Source organism: Corvus kubaryi, unplaced genomic scaffold, assembly GCF_017639235.1.
Source record: "Corvus kubaryi isolate FWS band 111438036 unplaced genomic scaffold, C.kubaryi_AGA036_p1.0 66, whole genome shotgun sequence".
Classification (NCBI taxonomy): domain Eukaryota; kingdom Metazoa; phylum Chordata; class Aves; order Passeriformes; family Corvidae; genus Corvus; species Corvus kubaryi.
Genome location: NW_024582054.1, coordinates 29,650,309 through 29,670,575, shown reverse-complemented (window position 1 = coordinate 29,670,575; position 20,267 = coordinate 29,650,309). Strand labels below are relative to the sequence as shown.

Genomic DNA, 20,267 nt, shown 5'->3' with positions numbered 1-20,267 from the left:
AAATGGTTTTTATTTCACCATGCTGATTTAACTGACCATGATGCAAATGCATCCTGATTTCTTTTAATCTTATCCACAGATGTATTTATCCTATACAGTGAACAGCAATTCACTTGTGACTTGCTGTAAAATCCTGTTATTTCCTAGGCTACCAACAAGATGGAAGAATATGAGGAGCACTTGAAGAATGTGAAAGATTGGATAGAAAGCACCAACAGTTTGCTGAGAGCAGATGCTCAGCACGACTCTGCAAAAAGCTTACGCAAGCATACTGATGAGCTCCAGGTAAGAGCTGATGCAGATAAATGGTCCTGTTAGCACTAGTTGCTCTGCACAGATGCAGTTTTCCATTCTTAATTGTTACTGACTGTACTAGTTTGGAAACAAACCAGTGGGAGGCACCAAGTCAGAATAACACTTTAATGGAAATTAAAGAAAAGGAAGAAAAAAAGTAAAGGAAAACACTGTCAAACTGACAGAGTCAAGGTACAACCTGACACCCTGTTAGGCAGGGTGGTGGTAGCAGTCCGGTAGAATGGTGGCTGTAGTCCTCTGAAGCAGTGAGCCTGTAGTAAAACAGTCTGCTCTTCCTCAGGAAGTCCAACGGTGGCTGTGTAGCTCCTGTCCTCTGGAAATCCAGTGGGAAGGGTTGGCGCTGGTGGTCAGAGTCCCAGATTATATCCACGATGGGATGCTTGGTTCCTCCCTCTGGGTGGAGCATCTCACAATGGGGTAATGAGTCATGAGGCCAAGTGTTGATTAGGCTCATTAACAGAAGATAGTCTGGAGGGAGTTATCTCTGAGTCAGGCAGCAGGACAATGATGGGCCATTAACAGAAAGATAGTCTGGGGGGAGGAGGCAAGGAAACACTGCCCCACCTGATTTCAACAGCTCCTGAGGATGGCAATAGAATACACTGCAACCCAGGACACTGACATAAATAACTTACCATTTTCAGTAAACCTCCTTTAAGTGAAAAATAGTTATAGTTGACACTCATGAAATACAGATGCTTTTTGGTGTTGGACATACCTATCTTGTGCAAGTGCTGAACTGTTGTACATCTTCCAAAAATGTGTGATTGTCTTCTGTAACCCTGCTGAGTGGCTATGGTCAGTTTTTACTGCCTGCATATATAGGATTCTTTCTGTATTGTATGTGAGCCAAAAAGGCAAAGTGCTGTTTTTTTGATGTCTGTGTGCTAGATGGAAACTTTGAAGTGAGTTGTGGTTTGGAAGGCTGTGCTCACTGCTCCTTGAAGGGAATTCTGATTGGTAATTTCAAAAATCGAATGTTTGTAATATTACAGGGAAGATCAGGGCCAGTGCCAAACAAAAAAATTCTGGCAATTTTGTACTTAAAAATCGAGTTTTCTGTACATCCACTCCTTGGCTTAGACCAAGTGAGAAAGCTGGTGTTCTAAACATAGATTTTTGTAGTAAGATTAGTAAGAGTTCTTGACAGGAAGTAGCTGCCCATTCTGGGCTGATAGTTACAAAAGCATGTAGCCACAGTAGGGAGACTGGGATTTCCAAAACCCATGAACATTTTTTTGTGGCAAAAGCTTATTGTCTCCTGTGTTTGTGAATTGGAATGTTTTGTGTGTTCTGGGCTGTGAAAGGAGTGGATTTGGAAATACACCCAGGGCTTGCATTAGAGTGGAAACATGCATTCAGTCCTTTCCTTCACACACCACCCAGACAAATGGATCACATGCATTTCTTGCAGCCTTTGCTGTTCTTCATTCTGGTGTTCACTGCAGTTAATCCGAAAGCTGAACCAGTTTATGGCAGGGGAAGAAACGTCACATCATGCACAACTAGCCTGATATTTTCTGGAACATTTTGTTCCTTCTAATCCTTACCTCTATGTAACTTTAATGTTCAGCAGTGATGTATCAAACTAAGCTCTTACTTTGTCTCCAGATGGCTTTGGAAGACTTGGAGCAAAAGCAAAATCTCCTGCATGGTATCTTCATGGAGCTGGAGGAGCTGACACCCATCTTTGAAACAGACAGTGTAATGCAACAGCTGAACGAAATAGATGTTCAAGTAGCAACTTTACAGCAGGAGATAGCAGAGGTTCTTCCACAAATCCTGCATGTGGCTGATGTAAGTCTGGGTGACCCATAACTGCTTTTAATGAGAGCTTCATCATGTGTTAGGAAATACAGGTTATATCACCTGCACGGAAAACAGGGTTTAGTGCTGGTTTTTGTAGGTGTGCCAAATGAGGAAATTAACTGTTTGGAAACAAACCATCAGAAGGCATTTGGTAACTAAGCTGTGAAGTTCAGGATTAGCACAGGATGTAGGAGGAAAGGCTGGGAGCCTGGGTTGGTGCAGCCTAGAAAAGCTTGGGGGGTGAGAGGTTGATATTGCTGCTGTTTTCTGCTGCATGATGGGAGACTACAGACAGAACTGGGCCGGGCTCTTCTTGGGATGTGCAGCAAAAAGATGAGCAGTAAGAGATCTCAAGTGTAACAAAGGAAATTACATCTACATAGTAGGAAGGATTTTAATTTTTTTTTTTTGCAGTGAGATTGGTCAAACACTAGATCAGGGGCTCCAAGCAGGGTTAATATCCCCAGCTCAAGAGATATCCAAATCTCAGTAGGATCAGACCCCAAGTGCCCTGCTTTGATGGGTGCCAGAGATCTTTCAAGGTCCCTTCCAGCCTATTCTACCCTGTGACTGTCTCTGGGAGTTCACAAACAGCTGTATGTGGATTCCTTTTCCATCTGATGTAAATCTTTTCCTATTGGAAGCTGCAACAGTATGATTACAGCACTTGCCTATGCTGGTTACTCTCACCACTGGAAAACTGTCTTCTTACCACTAGTAATTTAGAATGTGAATTTTCAAGGATATTTCAGTTCTGTATTCAGGGTTTAAAACAGACCAGATGATCTTAAATACTTAATTCCTTTAGAAGTTATGACTATACGTAATTTATAATAACTAGCCTTTTGATTGATAGCATTCTTTAACATATTCTGGCTGTGCTGTAGTCATTTTTCAGTATTTCTTTTTAAAGTGAAAAGACAGAACTGCAAGTTGGCTTTGGTGTTTGGGCTATCTACAAATACTCCCTTTGTTCCCAAAATCTAGGAATTGGATGCCATTGAATCTCATGTGAAAGTGTTTGAGAAGGATGTTGCAGAAATGAAGACAATCTTGTCATCAGAAGATCTGTTAGAATTTTCTCCTAAAGACCAACTTAAGCATGGACAGGTCTGTGGAAACTCCTATTTAGGCTTTCTTTTTTTCCTGATCAGTGTAAACCCTGAGGGGAGACTGTTGAGAGACCCTTTCAAGAAGCACAGTCATGGTTTGAACACACAGTTGAAATTAAAGCACTATTGAGAACATGCTCACAGAGAACTTGACTGTGTAACTTAAACTCATGTCGGGCATAGCTGCCCCATTTGAGGATCTCCATTTTTTGGGAAGTTTGTGGCCTGATTTTAAAGAGATGTTTGCTGCACACTACTCTACTTTGCACCAAACTGAAATCTGAAGTTAAAAAGTTTGGCCTTATTTTTCCAAAAATGGAGGCAAATTTTAGCAGATGATCCTTTTATTTCACACCACATGCAGTCCACAGTGTTATCTGCCTAAAATACAAAAATCATGGGTTCAGATTCAGGTGAGGAATAAAAATACCATCATATCTTTCATAGCAGTGTAACTCTCATAATAAAGCTGTGCAGCTTGGTTATCCAGAGAACAATTTTGTGGTAACTACATTACATGGAAAAACTGAAGTAATATTTCTTCAAGAAAATAATGTTCACATATCTCCTTACTGTAAATCAAAGCCTGGATAGTACAAAAATTCCTGATGCAGACTTCTTATGAATGAGAGAATAACCATCTCTGTTCCCACTGGGGCATTTCAAAACAAAATCTTCTTGAGAGGGAGTTCAACAAAGAAGTTAGTCATTAAAAACCCTACAGGTGGTTTGTATTTATATTACCTTTTTCTTCTGGAGTTTCCTGCTGAATGAGGTTCCAGTGGGATTTCATATTTCTTCAGGAGAACTGAGAAGTTATGAGTTGCTATTGCCATTCTGTCTTTCATAAATTGATCACTGAGTCTTCCATAAAACACGTATTGTGGTATGAAAGCGCACACTTCTGTTCTTCCCAAAATGATCAAGGTGGTTGTAAACTGGGCATTCACTCAAAGTATTGTGATATGAAATGCTGTCCTTGACAGGAAAGCCGTCTTCAGGGGTTTCTGCTGACTTCATCTCAATTCATCATCTCATCTATGTTTATTAGGCTGCTTTTGGGACCATCATAAAATGACTGGTTTGCAGGACAAAAGACAAAAACCAGAATTTGCCTAGAGTGACGTCAAAGAATTTGCACCAGTTTTTAACTGTCTTCGCTGCCAGTGATGTTCTGCTTTGAAATGAGCTGCTTAGTAAATAGCAACTAATCTGAATGTGACACTTTTTTGTCACTGTGCAAACTTTATGTATGTATATACAGAAAAACCAGAATTGTAAATATAAATTATATCTTTGTCTTGCTTTAAACAAACTCAGCGTGGATTTTCATTTATTTTTCCCAAGATTCACAGAATCAGAGAATATTCTGAGTTGTAAGGGACCCACAGGGATCATAGAGTCCAACTCTTAAGTGAATGGCCCATATGGGGATTAAAATATTCTTCCTTCTTAAATGGGAAACTCACCAAAGACAGTTTTTGCTCATCATTAGTGTAGTATAAATTTATGGTGTTGATTTTTCTAACTCAGTATCACATCCATCATCTATCCTGTATCCCGACAGGTTATACTTGAGCATGTTGGTCCCATGCAGAAGACTATTGTTCATATACAGTCCTATGAAGATGCACTTCAGCTGCCAGGGCTGAAAATGCAACCTTTCTCAGTCTTCCAAAGAGCAAGACAACTCTTGAGAGAACTGAAGAAATTAGAAAAAATTACTAAGGAACAAAATGAGCTGCTGGAGGTAATTGATGGGGTTTTTTTTCTGACAGTCACCTGGACCACCTTTTTTTTAGAGAAATTTTGATCTTTAAACAATGTTGCCTTTGCAGCCAGTAGTTACACCTACTGTGTCTTCTGTGTAATGGTTTGGGGCTGTTTTTTGTTCTTCCTGTTTAATTTGATCCTGCAACAAAGCACATTGAAGTCTTGAAATGCATTTCAGTTTTCCAATTCAGTCACAGCTGACATTGTGTTGTAGAAGAAATGAAGGCTCAGGTGTCTCATGCCCCAGGTTTGCACTGGTGATGGAAGTCCAGTGTTAGTTGTAGGTGCTCACATCTGCAGCATTCAACTCCTTAAATTCACCTTGACCATGGAAATTCTTGTTGACAGCCATTAGGTGGAAATTGCTAACAGCAGAAGGTCTTTTACTGATCCAAGTCAGTGAGCCAGGAAAGTGGCCAATCCCTACAGCTGTGTCCTGGTTAATTCACTGTTTTGAGGCAGGCCAGCATGTGACAGGGACCTTTGAGATGCTGTTGGCCAGGCTGGGTTTGGAAACAGAGGTAATAATACAGCAGCAGGAGAAGGCAGTGCTGATGGGTCAGTGAGTGTTAACTCGGGGACAGTGAGAGTTATGGAACAGCTCCAAACCTGCAGGAGTCTCTGTGCAGCACTTCACTGAGCAGAGTGGTTGTACCAGCTCAGGGAAGTTCCAATTCAGGGCCTGGTCGTGCTTCATTGCCCAGGCTGGAGGAAATCTGGAGCTTGGTAACGCAGGTTCCCACGTCAGCAGAGGAATGAAAGTTCTTGTTTGACCCATCCATTTCTTTGCAGGATGCTGACAGCGCCTAGAAAAGTGTTATGTTATCTTTGCTGATCTGGTTTTCCTAACGTGTTAGGGTACAGCAGAATGCTTTAAAACATCTAACTGGGCGTTTCAGAGGCCCGGCAGACACAAGTGACAGCTAAAACAGGAATGCCCATCTCTGATTTTCAGTTTGTGAAATTAAGAGCACCACACAAAGAGAAAAACTCAAGCATGCCACATTGACTAGCGCATGCTTGGAGTTCAGAAAAAAGCAATGGCTATGTTAGAGCTGTGTAATCCCTACAATCCTTTTTTTTTCTTTTTTTTTGGTCCATACAATTTCTTATGTCTGAAAAAATGGATGTGGTAAAATGTACCTTTTTTAGACCTACCAGATGAAATAATGGAGAATATTCAAAACACTTTAAAAAATCAGAAACAGGGTGCTTTGAAATTATCAGTTGTTATCATGACACTTGTAACTGGTTTGTGTAGAGTATTAGGTCAAATTTTAGATTTTTCTCCTTTTTGTAAAGCTGTGACCTTTTTTTGCTCAGCATTTGCCTTTGTCTTGTAGACGCCCAACAATCTGCAGGTGAATGAAATTTCTTTGTGAGAGAACAGATTGGAAAAATTGCAATTCTTGACAGCTAGTGTATCAAAAGCTGTGCAAAAGAGATTTTCCAGTGCAGTTGAATGGGTTGAAAGCAGCAGTACTGCAATACAAGTCTAGCACCACCTAAGGTGTAACAAAAGATAAAGCCATTAAACTATGGCATTTTGAGTGCTGCATAAAAAATGTGGTAAGAATCCTGCTAGAGAGGAAAGCTAATGGCAGCCAAGCTTCATATATAAAAATAAATACATTTTCCCCCCCCAGGGATTAGTCTTTGGATGAATTTGTCCATACTTAGCTATGGATAAGGCAATGGGATATTGCACCAGTAACTTTTGTGTAGTTAGTTGCATTGTAACACCTGAAACAGTAAATCAGAAACAAAGCCTGTAATAGGTATTGAAAGTGCTCTGGGCCAGGATTTTAGGTGCCTTAGTTCTTGGTTGAATGTTGCCCTCTGTTTTTTTATTGTGGTCTGTTAAGTCCCACACCTAAATAACGTCATCAGGAAGAAGATTTGGAAGCCACATCTGCTTCTACTGGTTTTCTGTGCAAGAGAGTGGTATTATTTGCATATCTGATGCTTTCCTGACCTCATTTTCACTAAGCTCTTCCAAAACAAATACACTGTGGGTAGGTGGGCCTTTTCCATGGGCAGGTCTTCTAGTGTTACCACAATATGAAAAGTAAAGAGCAACTGTTAACCAGGAAATAACTCAAAAGAGAGGCAGCACTTGTAGGAAGAAGTTCAGTCCCACATATGTGGCATAATTTGGTATTTTGGATAAAGGATAAAATCAGATTTTCTTTTCCCTGAGTAGAAGGCAGAAACAAATTAATTATCTTCAGGTAAGTGACTGTATTCACATATTGGCCTATGACAGAAGACATTGGAGTCTGTATATGAAATATTCAGACTGTTTAGTTAGTCAAGGAAATTTGAGGTAGTACTCACTTAACTTATTACTAAACACTCCTATTCATATAGAATTGAAGGTATGGGTAAGCGAATCTTCCTTTTAGGAGATCTTCTTTTACTTTCTCATTGAAGCTGAGCATGAGAGGACCTATTCCTTTTTCTTTCCTCTTTAATTCTTTGCCTATGGCACTAAGATTATAGGCCACAATTTCATATCTTTCCTTTCAAATTGGCTTTCATTTTTTTAAGTGAGGAAAATAGTTTCTTCTAGGACCTGTGAGTAAAATAATGGTTATTTAGGGCCTTATTAGCCTGCATTTTCTTGAGAGGGAGTGCTGCTTGGAAGAAGTGACTGAAGAAATGGCACTGTTGCTATTCATGCAGGTGACACTCCTTGCTCTGGAAGGCAGAGTCTGTGAATACTTTGCAGTGAGATCTTTGACCTCTGGGGTCATTCAGGTGCTGCTCTCAGCAGAGTAGGATCAAGCCTGTTGACTTCATTGTTTCTTCATTACCTTTTGCAAGCACCTAAGGAACAGTCCTTTGATATTCTTTGGTTCTCAGCCTCTGGGTCCACAAACACAGCACCACCAAATGCTGTGCATATTCAATGTTTTCACAAAATATTCTAACTTGCAGATGTGACAATTTCTTAGTGATCTGAGACATTATGACAGGCTATGACTGACAGATATGAGTGTGTGGGGAGATTGCCCGTTTCTGCATGAACAGTAAAGCCTGGGCGGGGGGGGCGGGTGATGAGATTTTACTGTCACTGTCAAGTGAAAGTGAATTTGGCTGTTTATAAATATAATTATGTTTTCCTATAAGCCATGTAAGCAGAAGAAGTTCACAATGTGGGAATGCTTATCATTTTTGTTGGAAGTATTCAAATTGTCATTGTGGTTTGGGTTATCCTCTGAGCTGCAGTGTTTGCCTGGTGTACAGCACAGCTCATTTTTGGTCAGTGCAGAACTAGCTGGCAGTAAAGCCTTGAGCACTAGTAAAAACCAGTTAGGCTTCCTTATTTGATATCAAACCCTGTAATTTCTCTCTTTTTCAGAACCTTTTCTAAATTGTAATGAATGTGATGAAATCTGCTCCATTTCAACCTGATAGCCAAATTCACTGTTCCACTCTGGAGCTCCTAGACAGAATACTCCACCAGACTTCAACTTGTGGATAGAGCAGCTTGTTTGTCTTTAGCAAGTGAATAATAAACTTAGTGAGGGATGGAGTTGTGCAAAGTTAGCAGAACAAACACAGTTTCTCTTACACATAACTACAGATACAAAGGAGGCTTTAGTACTCTTCAGTTCAACTTTGTTTCCTTACTGACTTGTTTGTTTCTGTACTCCTTATTTCAAAATTATTTATGGAGATTGCTATTTCACAGGAGACTGTAGAGAAAACAGAAAAATGTGAGCAAGAAATTGAAAAGTTGAAACAACTCCTAAAGAACCATTTGGTTGAAATATCACATGAAGATCAACCACAGGCTCAGAAGACTCCTTGTCCAGAGGTGGGTTTCATTCTTTTCTCTCTCATGTGTGTTACTTGCCCTGACAAACACTAATCATGGTGATGCAGAGCACTGAGAAATACTGGTGTGCTTCCCTTCCCCACCACAGTCAAGCAGGCAATTGAATGCCATAGTGTGAGCGTGCAATTAATCACAATTAATACTACTTTGCAACTTGGGTGTATCTTTCATTATGTACTCCTTACTGATTTTGATGTGTCATTTGTGCCTATATCAACTTGTAAGAAAAATTGAGGGCTGTTTTCATGGCAGCTGATTTGCTGAAACAATAAGCAGCACTGAGAGCTTACCTGTGCTCAGCATCCTGCTAATTTCCCTGAGGTGACAGCTTGGGATAGTGCCTAAGGACAGAACTGAGTCCCTTTCTGATGGCTGGTCATGCTGTGGTACTTTAGGGGATTCTGGTTGGGGTTAGATTCGTTAGACCCCCTTCCTTGTCCTGACTGCCACACTGTGTTTTCATCAACTGATAAGCATGTGTTGCTTTTCTCTCTGCAGTCAGATGCTTTCTGTAATGGATGAATTGATTTTTTTAATGCAAAATTAAGATGTGTTTTAAGCTCTGCAGAAGTCAGGAAATTACTAATTAAATGTAATAACTATTTATAAAGTGCCTCTGAAATGCTCAGTTTTTTCCAGTCAGTCACAGTAAAGTTAATACACTTACATTGTGCTTGCCTAATAACTATAATCACTCAGTAGGCTCCTAAGTACATAGCTGCTCTGCTGTCAGCTGGTTGGATGTTGGGAGGCTTGATGTAGTACTCAGCATGACTCATTTCCTGATCCTTCCTTGTTTTTGTCTCTGAGTGTAGGATTTTCTGTTTAATAGTTCTTCTTTTAGCAGAAAACTTGGTAGTTACAGCATTGCATGAATAGGAGTGGGCAGTGGAATCTCCCGTCTTACTGAGGGATGTCAGAAAAAGAAGTGATTTTAAGAAAGGTTTGGTTTCTGAGGAGGCTATGGCTAATTAAGTTTGCAACAGAGTAGCTGGTAAATCTATGCTGGCAAGTCTCCTGCAGTGAAATAAATAGAAATACTGTTCCTAGTGGACATTGATAAAAACATGCCAAATTGTCATGAATGTCTGTTTCTTCATTTCAATGATGTTTTCTTGCCTCTACCTTTGGATGATTTTATCTTGTGGTTTTGAGGGTACAAAAGGAAGAAAGCATCATCAGAGCAGAGTTCCCATGTCCTTTGAAAATTTGCTAGAGTTCCTGCCTCCACCTTCCCTGTCATGCTGCCACCCAGAGCTATTAACAGAAGCTGTAGTGGAGACAGAACCAGCAGGCTTGCTGCTTTCATCTGCCACAGATTATTACTTGCATAACATCCCTAATGACAGAGCATGATGTGGAGGCAGTGCTGTTCTCACTTCGAGCCTGGCATCAAAGCTTGCTGTGATCAACTGAGCCCAGTGTGCAAAGGGATATTTAGCCAGGTTTCAGTCTTCTGAGCAAGTAACAGTGCTTCAAAGGGCTTTAGCACTTCCAGTAATGAAGGGAATAGGCAATTCATTCCATGCCCTGTCTTACTCTGTTATTTGCTGGGATTTCTTGGTTCACCTGGAGGCTGGGTGGTAAGAAAAGCCCTGGGAGAAAACTCTAAGGGCAGAACACTGGCTGGAGCAATAGTCACGGCCAGGAAGGAGACCAAGACATATGTGTTTCCCCCTTTGTTAATGCAGTTACTTGGGTTATTGTTTGGTCTCTGCGGAACATTAAACATTTTCCTTGAGCTTTGTTGGGGTCCATTTCTCCCAGTATCACATTCAAAGACATGGGATAATTTTAGCCCTAACCACATCCCTAACACCCATCAAATGTTTTTTTTCCTTTAGGCCAGCTCAGCAAAGACTGAGCCCTGAACTACCCTCATTTGCTGTCTTTGCCCTCCTCAGGGCTTTCCCAAGTGTTGAGTGTCAGGCTTCCAGGGAAGGTAGTTGGAGGTAACATCACCTGCTCTGACACACATAGTAATGCAACCCATCTGCATTCCCTCTGTCCTGGAGGAAACTGGTATTCTCATGGATATGCAGGACCTAGTTAGAATTAGTTCCAGCCTGCCACATTTCCTTCCACACTACCAACTTCTGTATGACCAGTGGCAGCTGCTGTCGTGCACTGAATCTGTTGCTGTTGGTTTGCATGTACCTGGACATCTCCTGCAGTGACAATGGGGAACTGTCCCAAAGCCCAGAAAAAGGAAAAAGGGGAAATGGCCCCAGTACCAGTAAGAGGCATCACTGGTATCATCTGTTACATTGCTGTTTGGTTAAGTAAGAACAATGGATGCTTACAGATGTTGTTGCTCCTTAGGGAGAAATGGAAGCTGTAAAAGAGGAAATCATAAAGCTGTGCCAAAGAAAGGAAGATTTCCTTACCGGGATGAAGAATTCCATGTCTGAGCTTCACCAGCGCCTACAGCAAGAAGTGCTTGAAGCAGCAGATGAACCTCCAGCCCCTGTATTAGCACAGAGTGACCTGATTGGGACTGATATTTCTGGTCAGCAGGTAAGTGATCACTCATCTGAGGGCCAAAGAGGGGAGGTAAATAACCCTTCTTGCTCCTGGAGGAGTGGCATATGAGAGAGGAGCACCCCTGCCCGTGTGAATCAATACTGTCTCTCCTCCCTTCGTGTTCAGAAGGACGAGTGTGATGCATGTCTAGGAGAAGGCAGGAGTGGTGTGCCTCTGGCTATTTTTTAGCCTTTTTCACTTTAAGCATGAAGTTTGCATCAATCAACAGCAAAGTGCTCCATGGATAGTTTTGTTGATAATCAGTTGTTCTGGGATTTTCAGTGAATTATTTTCATGGGGCAAAATGAAATTTGTCCCTTTTATAGCTGTGCTGTTGAAACCTAACAGCATCAAGTCCCAATTTTCAGAGGTGCTTAGAACCTGCAGCTTTCAGTGACACTAATGTCGGTTGCCAGATGTTCAGTGCTTCTCCAAAAGTGGATCCCAAGTGGTAAATTTGTTTTGGTTTACATGAAGTGAAGAGGCTTTTACCGTTCTTGTCATGATTAATGGGGTTGTCTCTCTGTGTGTATTTTTGTAGCTGAAAAAAAGAGGAGTGATATCTCTTCTACCTTCCTTGGATGAAGAATCAGAAGACTGTTCTTTACACAGTAAGGTGAGTCCTGTGTGTTTTATATATATACAGCTGTGTATGTAAGACAGAAGATTTTGGTAAAGGAGAAATTATGAAAAATGTGAAAATCTGAAATATTTCAACTCCAAAATATCTGTTATCACTTCAGGATACAAAGGAATTGCACTCAAGCCAGTGTGCCAATATTCCAGTGCCAGTATTACACAGCACCTTGTTCAGTGAGGTGTGATCCTGCTTTTGGTGGGATTGCTTTTTTAGTAATATCCCCTTTATGGAAGTGTTAGTGGCAAAATACAGGCTTAAATACCAATGTTTATATGTGGAGGTGTGTTTCAGAATGAATTAGCCTCTGGAATGCCAAAACATAAAAAGCAACAACAAAATTTATCTGTATGTTTGAACTTAAGAAAAAACAGGTGTGATTAGACTATTGGGAGTGAAGTTAAGATGGAGGGAATTTCTGGGAGATTGGGGGAAACTACAGGAAACTGGGCTCTGAATCTGGAGATCCTAAATGCCCAAGTGACTGCAGAGGAGCAAAGCAGGGAATAAAGATTCATGATGAAATTAATTGCTTTTGGAAAAAAAAACTCCACGGCAAGATAGTGCAAAGAAGTCCAAACTGCTTGGAGAAGTGGTGCCTCACTACTGATCCAAGCACTTTGGTTTCAAGGTTTCTCACTCTACATCTTCACTGGCACAATTTTTCTTTACATGCAAGACTTTTTAGGGGACAGGACAGGAGAAAACTAGTGTCTTGTTGCTGGTTTGGTGGTTGTTGGTCTGTTTGGGTTTTTTTCAGGTTTTTTTTTAATACTGTAAAAAATGAGAATATTCTGCAGCCTCTAGAGAAAACTATCAGTGTCATCCAGCTGCCATTCATCTTGCAGCAGAGCTACAGAACAAGAAAAGAGGTGGGATTTGGGAAGCACAGATATGATAGATAAGGCAGAAATAGAGCAAGGTGTTTTAGATGTTTGCAGTGCTTTACATGGCCTGAAGGAATATATCTGAGCTTCCTGTTCACAAGCTAAAGCTGAGCTGTTACTGCTTTCAAAGGGAAGTACAGCCACAGAGAAAGATGCAAGCTTTTGGCCTTCAGAAAGAGATGATGAAAGGCACAAGGAAGACAGTGCAACCTCCTGGTCTTCTGGTACCTTATCAGATGGCATTGTTCAGGTAATGCACTCAGGTTTATCTCCATGGGGATGGGAAACTCATCTTTGTGGAAAAGATCCTCATAAGTCCTAAGTGTTGCTGAAGCCTGCAGTGCAAGAGAACTGCAGAAATGCAGGACAAGGTAGCCTTATTCATATCTTCCATCTCACACTAAATCTTGCTGTGTAGAATCTCTTTTTCTGTTGCACATACTGGTTGGACTCAGTTACCTTAGGGGTCTTCTGCAATCAAAATGATTCAATGACTCATTCCTTTTAGCTGTACAAAGCCCTCAAAGGTAGAAATGCACATTTAGTAGCAGCAACTTGTTTCACTGAACCCTGGAAAGGCTCTAAAGTGTAGGGGGTGATTTGTGGAAGAGGTTCTCTTTGTACATGAGAAAATCAGCATCTAGGACACCCAGTCAGCTACAGTTTTGTTGCCATTCTGCTCTGTTCCTCATGGTGCCTCAGTAATATTGTGATAGCTGCAATTGTTTGTTTCTGTACATCAGTGCCACAGGCATAACAAAACTGCTCTCTGTGAATCCTCTTGGGCCAGGACCACAGTAGGTTGAGTGGCTGCTGCTCTTTGAGGCTTCTCTACCACAGCAAGGCAATGGAACATAGAATCAGAGAGTCATTTAGGTTGGAAAAGAGCTTTAAGATTGAGTCAGCCATAAACCTGACACTGCCAGGACCACCACCAAACCACATCCCAAAGTGCCACATCTCCACTACTGCACATCTGTATGGAAGATACAAATATTTCCACTGTTGCCTCTGTCTTTCCAGGATGAGGAAGCAATACCTGAATCACCCAGTAAACATGGTGAAGAAACATCTCTGCAAGCTTTGGAGGTCACTGAAGGTCCTGAAGCTGATGGCAGTCTGGCTATGGTGAGTTTGAAGGCCTGAACAAGGGGACATCCTGAGTGAGTTGTGGAACCTACCTCGTGGGCAGAGGCCCTGTTCCACTGTTTTGCTACTGGAGTTTGCTGCAGTATTATATGGTAGAATACCTGCAATCCTTTGTGGCCTCTTCATATTGCTGCTCTGGGTGATGATAAATTTTGACTTTTTCCTTGAAAGGGCAGTTTTCTAGGGAACAAAATGGAGAATTTTCAGGAGGGAAGCTGCTGGCTTGTCATTCATCCAGGCATGAATGGAGGGGTTTGAGTGATGTAAACGTACATCAGCCATGGAATTTTTAAATGGCAGTTACAGGAGGAATTAAGGAGCTTGACACGTGTTGTTGCTTTGTGGAAGACATGCAAAGGCTAAGATAAGAGTAGGCAGTAGCCTATAGGTTATATACAAAAGAGTGTGGGGAAACATGAGTGCTCCAGGAACACCAGGAGCAGCAGTCTGGTGGCAGAGCAGCTTCAGCTCTTAGGATCACGGAGTCCTGGAATTGTTTAGGTTGGAAGAGACCTCTAAGATCATAGAGTCCAACTATTAACCCAGCACCACCGTTGAGCACTAAAGCACATCTCTAAGTGCCACATCTACACATTTTTTTGAACATTTCCAGAAATGATGATTCAACCACTTCCTGGGCAGCCTGTTCCAATGCCTGACAACCCTTTTGGTGAAGAAATTTTTTCCAATATCCTGTGGCAGGGGGATTGAAACTAGATGACCATTAAAGGCTCCTTCCTAGCCAAACTATTCTATCATTCTGTGATGACATTGATAGCTGGAACAATGCATTTTGGCTCTCTTTTTTTTATGCCAAATCTCATTTTAATGTGAAGGTTGTGCACTAGTACTGGCCATCTCAGGTGCCTGTGTGCTCTGGAGCCATGGGAGCATTCAGGTAGTTCTGCTCTTGTGGTGTTGTGCTTGATTTACTTACTAAGTGCCAGTGTTTGCATGTGTGGAGGCATATACAGACCTGTGCAGCCTTCCAAGTCACCGCTCATTATCTGCAAGTACTTTGGACTTCTTGTTATGGACGTGTGCAGTGCAATATTGCTTCTTCAAGAAGCATATCTGAGAAGAATTGCACAAGATGTCCTTAAAAATACACCATTTTTTTTATTGTGTGACTTAGAGCCCAAATAAAGCATGTTCAAGTGTTGGAACTGAACACACGCAAGTAGCTTGTAAGCATTGTCCAACAACTTGTTTTGCAGCTTCCAACTGCATTGCTTTTACGTGTAACTCCCACAGAAAAACATCTCTCCTCAGGGGAGAACAGGTTAATGTTGAGTCATCCACCTCCTGTGCGCTCAGGTATAGCTGCCCTGCTCAGGTAGATCCCTGCAGATGCAAATGGCTGCCTGGAAACCTGTTACACCAGATCTCGGATCACCTACCTGCTGAGTTTCCCTTTCTTTCCTTTTTTCCTTCTTGGTTTGTTTCTCCCCCCAAGTCTGGGAGCGTGGCGACAGAGTTGTTTCAGGGCTCTGTGAGTGTGAAAGTTAATCATCTCTCACTGGTAAGAGGAGGGGAGGGAAATTACAAAACCAGGTCGCTCACCACGGTGCTTTGATGTGCTTTGCTTCAGAGCCACCAGCCGCCTCCAGTCCCCAACACCGCGCTGGGCTCGCAGACAGCGCTGGATGGCGGGAGGCCTGAGCCAGAATCCGTCCTCCTGGTGTGCCAGGCCCAGGTGGCCGAGCTGGAGCAATGGCTAGACAAAACTAAAATGTCCCTGAGGTCAGACCCTCAGACCCCGCAGAGGCAGCAGGTGGTGGAGCCGCAGCTTGCTGATTGCCAGGTAAGGTGGTGACATTGCTGCTGCCGTGCCAGCCAGCCCCCTTCCCTGGGGGTGTGTCTGCAGAACAGCTCTGCCTGCTGCCTCTCTCCTGCTTCAGCAGCTCCCTCCCTCTGTGCACAGAACAGGTAACTGCTTGGCTTCAGGTGCAGCTCTGCCAGGGCTTGGTTACTCTAAAACCTGGTTTTAGAGTTGGGATCTGTATGGATCATGGGGATTTAGGTAGAATTCTGCAGTATATGTAAAGCTTTGGTTTGATTTGGATTATTTTCAAAACCACGGCTCAGTATAATTTGAATCCTCTATTAAAATGCAATTTTTCATTGGTCCTGACCACGATAAGTCAGCTAGAAACAAAAGAGTATTTTTTTTTCTTTTGACATTTTTCACTTTCTGCTTGTCAGAATGATCTAAAAGACTGGTCTAAGAAAGCTTCCATGTTGCTAAGTTTTACTTTTGTAGTTTTTGCTATAAGGTAGGAAGATAGCAATGAGCAGTGGTGATATTTGGACTTACTGCTGTGCACCTAGGGCAGCCTCTTGCCCCCATGGCAGTGGAACAAAAGGAGTGGGTGGTACCTGTTGGTGAGAATGGGAGGAGGAAAACAGGACTGGCACCAGGGGCTGGGTGGGAGGGAGCCCTGGCATGCAGCATGTGCAAATTAAAACAGAGTGTGCAGGCGTGCCACTCTGAGGCTCCCCGTGATGCCAGTCTGGTGTGCCAGCTTGCTTCAAGCACTGAGCCTACCTACAGCAACAAATTTCACTCACAATACCAAAATGTCACCACTTCAAATTACTGAGGGACATTACCAGCTGTTTTGTTGTTGTTTGGGGTGGTTGTTTTTAATTGGAGTGCCTCTAGGTTTAGGCTGTGATTCAGCCAAGTGCTCAGGTGCTGAACTCTGTGGGAATTAGGATCCTGAATGCACCTAAGTAGCTGGCTGTGTCTGGATCCCGTTCAGGGTTTCTGTCAGCATAGGCTTCACCAGGGCAGTTCCAGCTGGTGAAAACAAGCAGGATTCAGGCAGCTGTAAGCACTGCTGAATTCCTGCTGGCATCAGTCAATCTGGATCAATGTTAGGACATGAACTTGGGCAGGGGAAGAGGGTTCTCTAACCTACTCAAGATCTACACAGAAAAATACACACAGAATGGAAGAGAAACAGTCTCTACATATGGGCATGTGATGTAAAGCAATTACTTTATTGCAGTTGATTACTTTGCAGTTGAGTCATGGTACCTTTCTCCATGCTCACCCTAAAAACATGAGTTTAAAATATGCAGGGTTACACTTTGATTCACAGCATCTTGGATCAAAAATCAGATCCCAGCAGTTTACAATGGCCTGGCTGACACTTGGAAACATTCCTGTGTGTTGGTAGTTCAGCATCATTCCTCCTAAAGACTGATGTGAGCAGTCTGTGCATTGCCTCTTTCTCCCCCACTGAGGTGTGTTGTCTTCTTGGTTGCATTCAGATGGAGTTTATCATTTCTGCTCTCCTGTTATATTACTTGATACCTGAGTTAATATAACCTCCTGCAGATGCTCTTGTTTGAAACCGTTTTAAGACTAACTCTGTATAAAATTCATTTAATTGTCCAGAATAAAAAGGGACTATATTGGAGAAAATCTAGGGGGATTGCAGCTATTTCTCTTTTTCCTTGCATGTTTCTGGTCTTTTCAGACAGGGGAGGTGTGAGCATTGACTTCAGAATGTTATCAGAAAAGGAGTGTTGCACTTCTGAGAATGAGTAATTACCTACTGTCTCTTCTAGGTGAGATTATCAGAGATTGAACAAAAGGTCCTTTCTTTACTGGAAGATTGTGGAGATAGTGCAGACTACCAACAAAAGACAGAAGCTCTTTCCTTGAAGCTGAAGGAGGTGAAGCGCAATTTGGAAAATGTCCAGATGATGCTTCAAGACAAGTACAGTGAAGAGCAGGTAAAGCATATGAATGTTGTTCAAAGGGCAAGAGTTGAGAGCCCTGGTGCTTCAATGGTCTGTAGTTGCAGAACAGTTAGAGCTCACCATGTGAAGCAAGGAAGGGAGAAATGTCAGAGTTGCCATTATTCTACTTCACAGTGCTGTATAATTACTTGTAGTTTACAACAAGTAGTGGATTTTTAATGAGTCTCTGAACAGCATCTTTTCTGCTTTAAGTGCTCAGTGACAGAGGTCAGCATTTTGCTAAGACCACACGAAAAGGACTTAGGGTTTGGTTTGGTTTTCAATGCCTCTAAAAGGCCATGATGTTTGTGACACTATCATAGCAGAGAGGCCTTTTAGTAACTTTCTCTTTGAAGAATGCTTAAATGCAGTGATTCTGTCAGCTCTCCTGCACCACAGCTGCACAGTCTTTGCTGAGTTTCCCAGTGGGTGAGATGGTAACTCCTGGCTTCAGAGCTCATTCCCTCTCTGTTGTGCAAGGGATCAGAGAAGCCCACCTGATGTGTTTGTCTGAGAGCAGCCTCAGTCCCTCTGGCTCGTGTTGAAATATGTCTGTGAGCACAGACAGATTGAAAACCCAGGTGCATGACCAAATCTATAAGCATAAATTGCACATCCCTGTAATTTGGTCAAACAAAAAGAGGGGAGGGTTAGTATCACCTAATCTGCTAGCAGGAAAAGCAAAGAAAGCAAAGTAACTATGGGGGAGACATGTAACCTTGGCAGAAGGTTAGAATGTTAAAACTTTCAGTAAATTCAACTGGACAAAAATCTTTGCAAAAGTAGCAGTTGTGTTTCATGTGCTGCTGATTCTGTGTGTGGTAAGTCCAAGGCAGCTCTGCTTTTGCCCATTCCCCAAGCTGCACCTGTGGGGTTCTGCTCTGTTGTCAAGTCTGAAAGCCTTCCCACAACAGGTCTCTCTTGACAGGTTCCCAGCAGGGAGAGGATCGACCCAGAGCCCCTGGAGGTCCTACACTCCGATGGTTTCAGCACGCCCCAGCTCCCCCTTGCCCAACAGCCCTGGCACAATGGGCTTCAGCACCCACAGGTAATTAATTCTCCTGCCATCCTGGGGCCAGGCTGCTCCACATCCCCTGTGAGCTGCTAGAATTGCTCACTTTTCACTTGCCACTCTCCTTTGAAATCATGGCACTCGAACTTGTATTTGAGCAAATCCCCATTTTCCCTTGCCTTTTTCTTTGTGTAAGGATTGCAGTTAGTGGCATTTAAATTTCTAGATGTAATTTGTTTCTGATTGGGTTTTGCTTTTAAAACTTCAGCTCAGGTAGAAATATACTCCATAAAAATGCATGTTTGCAGAAAATGGTTTGTTCTGTAAAGTCACATTTATACATAAACTGCATTTTATTCTGACAGGTGTAGTCTTATTTTCTTTGCTAAATGATTTCACATAAAACGGGATTGGAAAAGCACAGATTATTACAGTTCACATAATGTTCATGCTATTCTCTGTGCACAGGACCTGAAATTAAAAGCAGCTGAGCAGAAAAGCCTCATTGACTTTATTGAGTCGTGCGTGGAAAAAATGCAGCCACAGCTTGAGGACAGCGTGACTCCGAAATCAGAATCCAGGTACAGAATAACAGAATCAGTTACCAGATTCAGTGATGTAAAACTGCCTAGCCCTGCTGAAGCCTTGGTTCTGTTCTTTGGTTCTGTGTGCCTTTAGAAGAAAAATGGCAGAAGCTTGGGGATTTCTGCCATCAACAGTCCAGAGAAATGGGGGCTCATTTATGTGACAGCCTCTTTGATACTGGGCTGACTCCAGAGTTTAGGATCTCACTATCAGGCAGGACTGACACCTGGCCTAAGTTAAATCAGGCCCATCTGGAGGCAAGTTGGGTATCTCTGTTCACAGCCATGGTGGTACAAATGCACAGACAAACCCAGCCAGTGTAAAAGCAGCAGCTTTGGAAAAGGGGACATTGGGCTCAGGCACCTTCTGGCATGGAACGAAGACTTCCTACAGGACTGTGTTCCCCATGTTGTCATTTCAGACATGGAGGCTGCCAGCAAGCTCCTGGCATATTTCATGAGAAGGGAAAAGTCAAAAAAAGTTTATCAAAGCTTGGATTAATAATCATCCATGCACTTGGTTTCACTCTGGTTTTGAGGCAGGAGCAAGAGAAACGAATTTTATACAGGAAACCTAGTTTTACTTACTCTGCTTCAGTATTTGCTATTCTAACAATGTTTTCTCAATACAGCAGTGGAGATTCTGACTCAAAGAGCAAGCAGGCTGATGCCAACTTAGCTCCAAAGGATCAAATGGGTAATAAATGGCAATATTTACAACAGGAGCTGTCATCAAAGATGAAATCTCCTCTCTGCCAGCTTGTGGAACCTCAGGTTTGTTTAAGTTCCATAAAACGCTCTGATAGTGTAGATAGCAATTAGTGTATCTTTCTGTGTCATAGTAGCATGGCTTTCTATCAGATAACTGA

The 20,267-nt window shown here is 42.3% G+C and overlaps 1 protein-coding gene across 4 annotated transcripts in view; it reads left to right on the top strand.

Moving 5' to 3' along the window:
- SYNE2 (spectrin repeat containing nuclear envelope protein 2) overlaps positions 1–20,267 on the top strand; it is a 158,029-nt gene that overhangs the window by 70,477 nt on the left and 67,285 nt on the right. For 3 of the 4 annotated variants that reach the window (XR_006019356.1, XM_042047760.1, XM_042047758.1), the window contains exons 58-71: positions 148–285; positions 1,927–2,112; positions 3,112–3,234; positions 4,804–4,986; positions 8,707–8,832; positions 11,176–11,370; positions 11,918–11,992; positions 13,031–13,150; positions 13,924–14,028; positions 15,641–15,853; positions 17,629–17,796; positions 18,731–18,850; positions 19,283–19,395; positions 20,031–20,172. Coding sequence is in view for 3 of the 4 variants with exons in the window: in XM_042047760.1 (XP_041903694.1) it covers positions 148–285; positions 1,927–2,112; positions 3,112–3,234; positions 4,804–4,986; positions 8,707–8,832; positions 11,176–11,370; positions 11,918–11,992; positions 13,031–13,150; positions 13,924–14,028; positions 15,641–15,853; positions 17,629–17,796; positions 18,731–18,850; positions 19,283–19,395; positions 20,031–20,172 (2,007 nt within the window). In the remaining variant the exon portion in view is untranslated. The remainder of the gene's footprint in view (positions 1–147; positions 286–1,926; positions 2,113–3,111; positions 3,235–4,803; positions 4,987–8,706; positions 8,833–11,175; positions 11,371–11,917; positions 11,993–13,030; positions 13,151–13,923; positions 14,029–15,640; positions 15,854–17,628; positions 17,797–18,730; positions 18,851–19,282; positions 19,396–20,030; positions 20,173–20,267) is intronic. The other variant, XM_042047759.1, reaches the window with a different exon arrangement.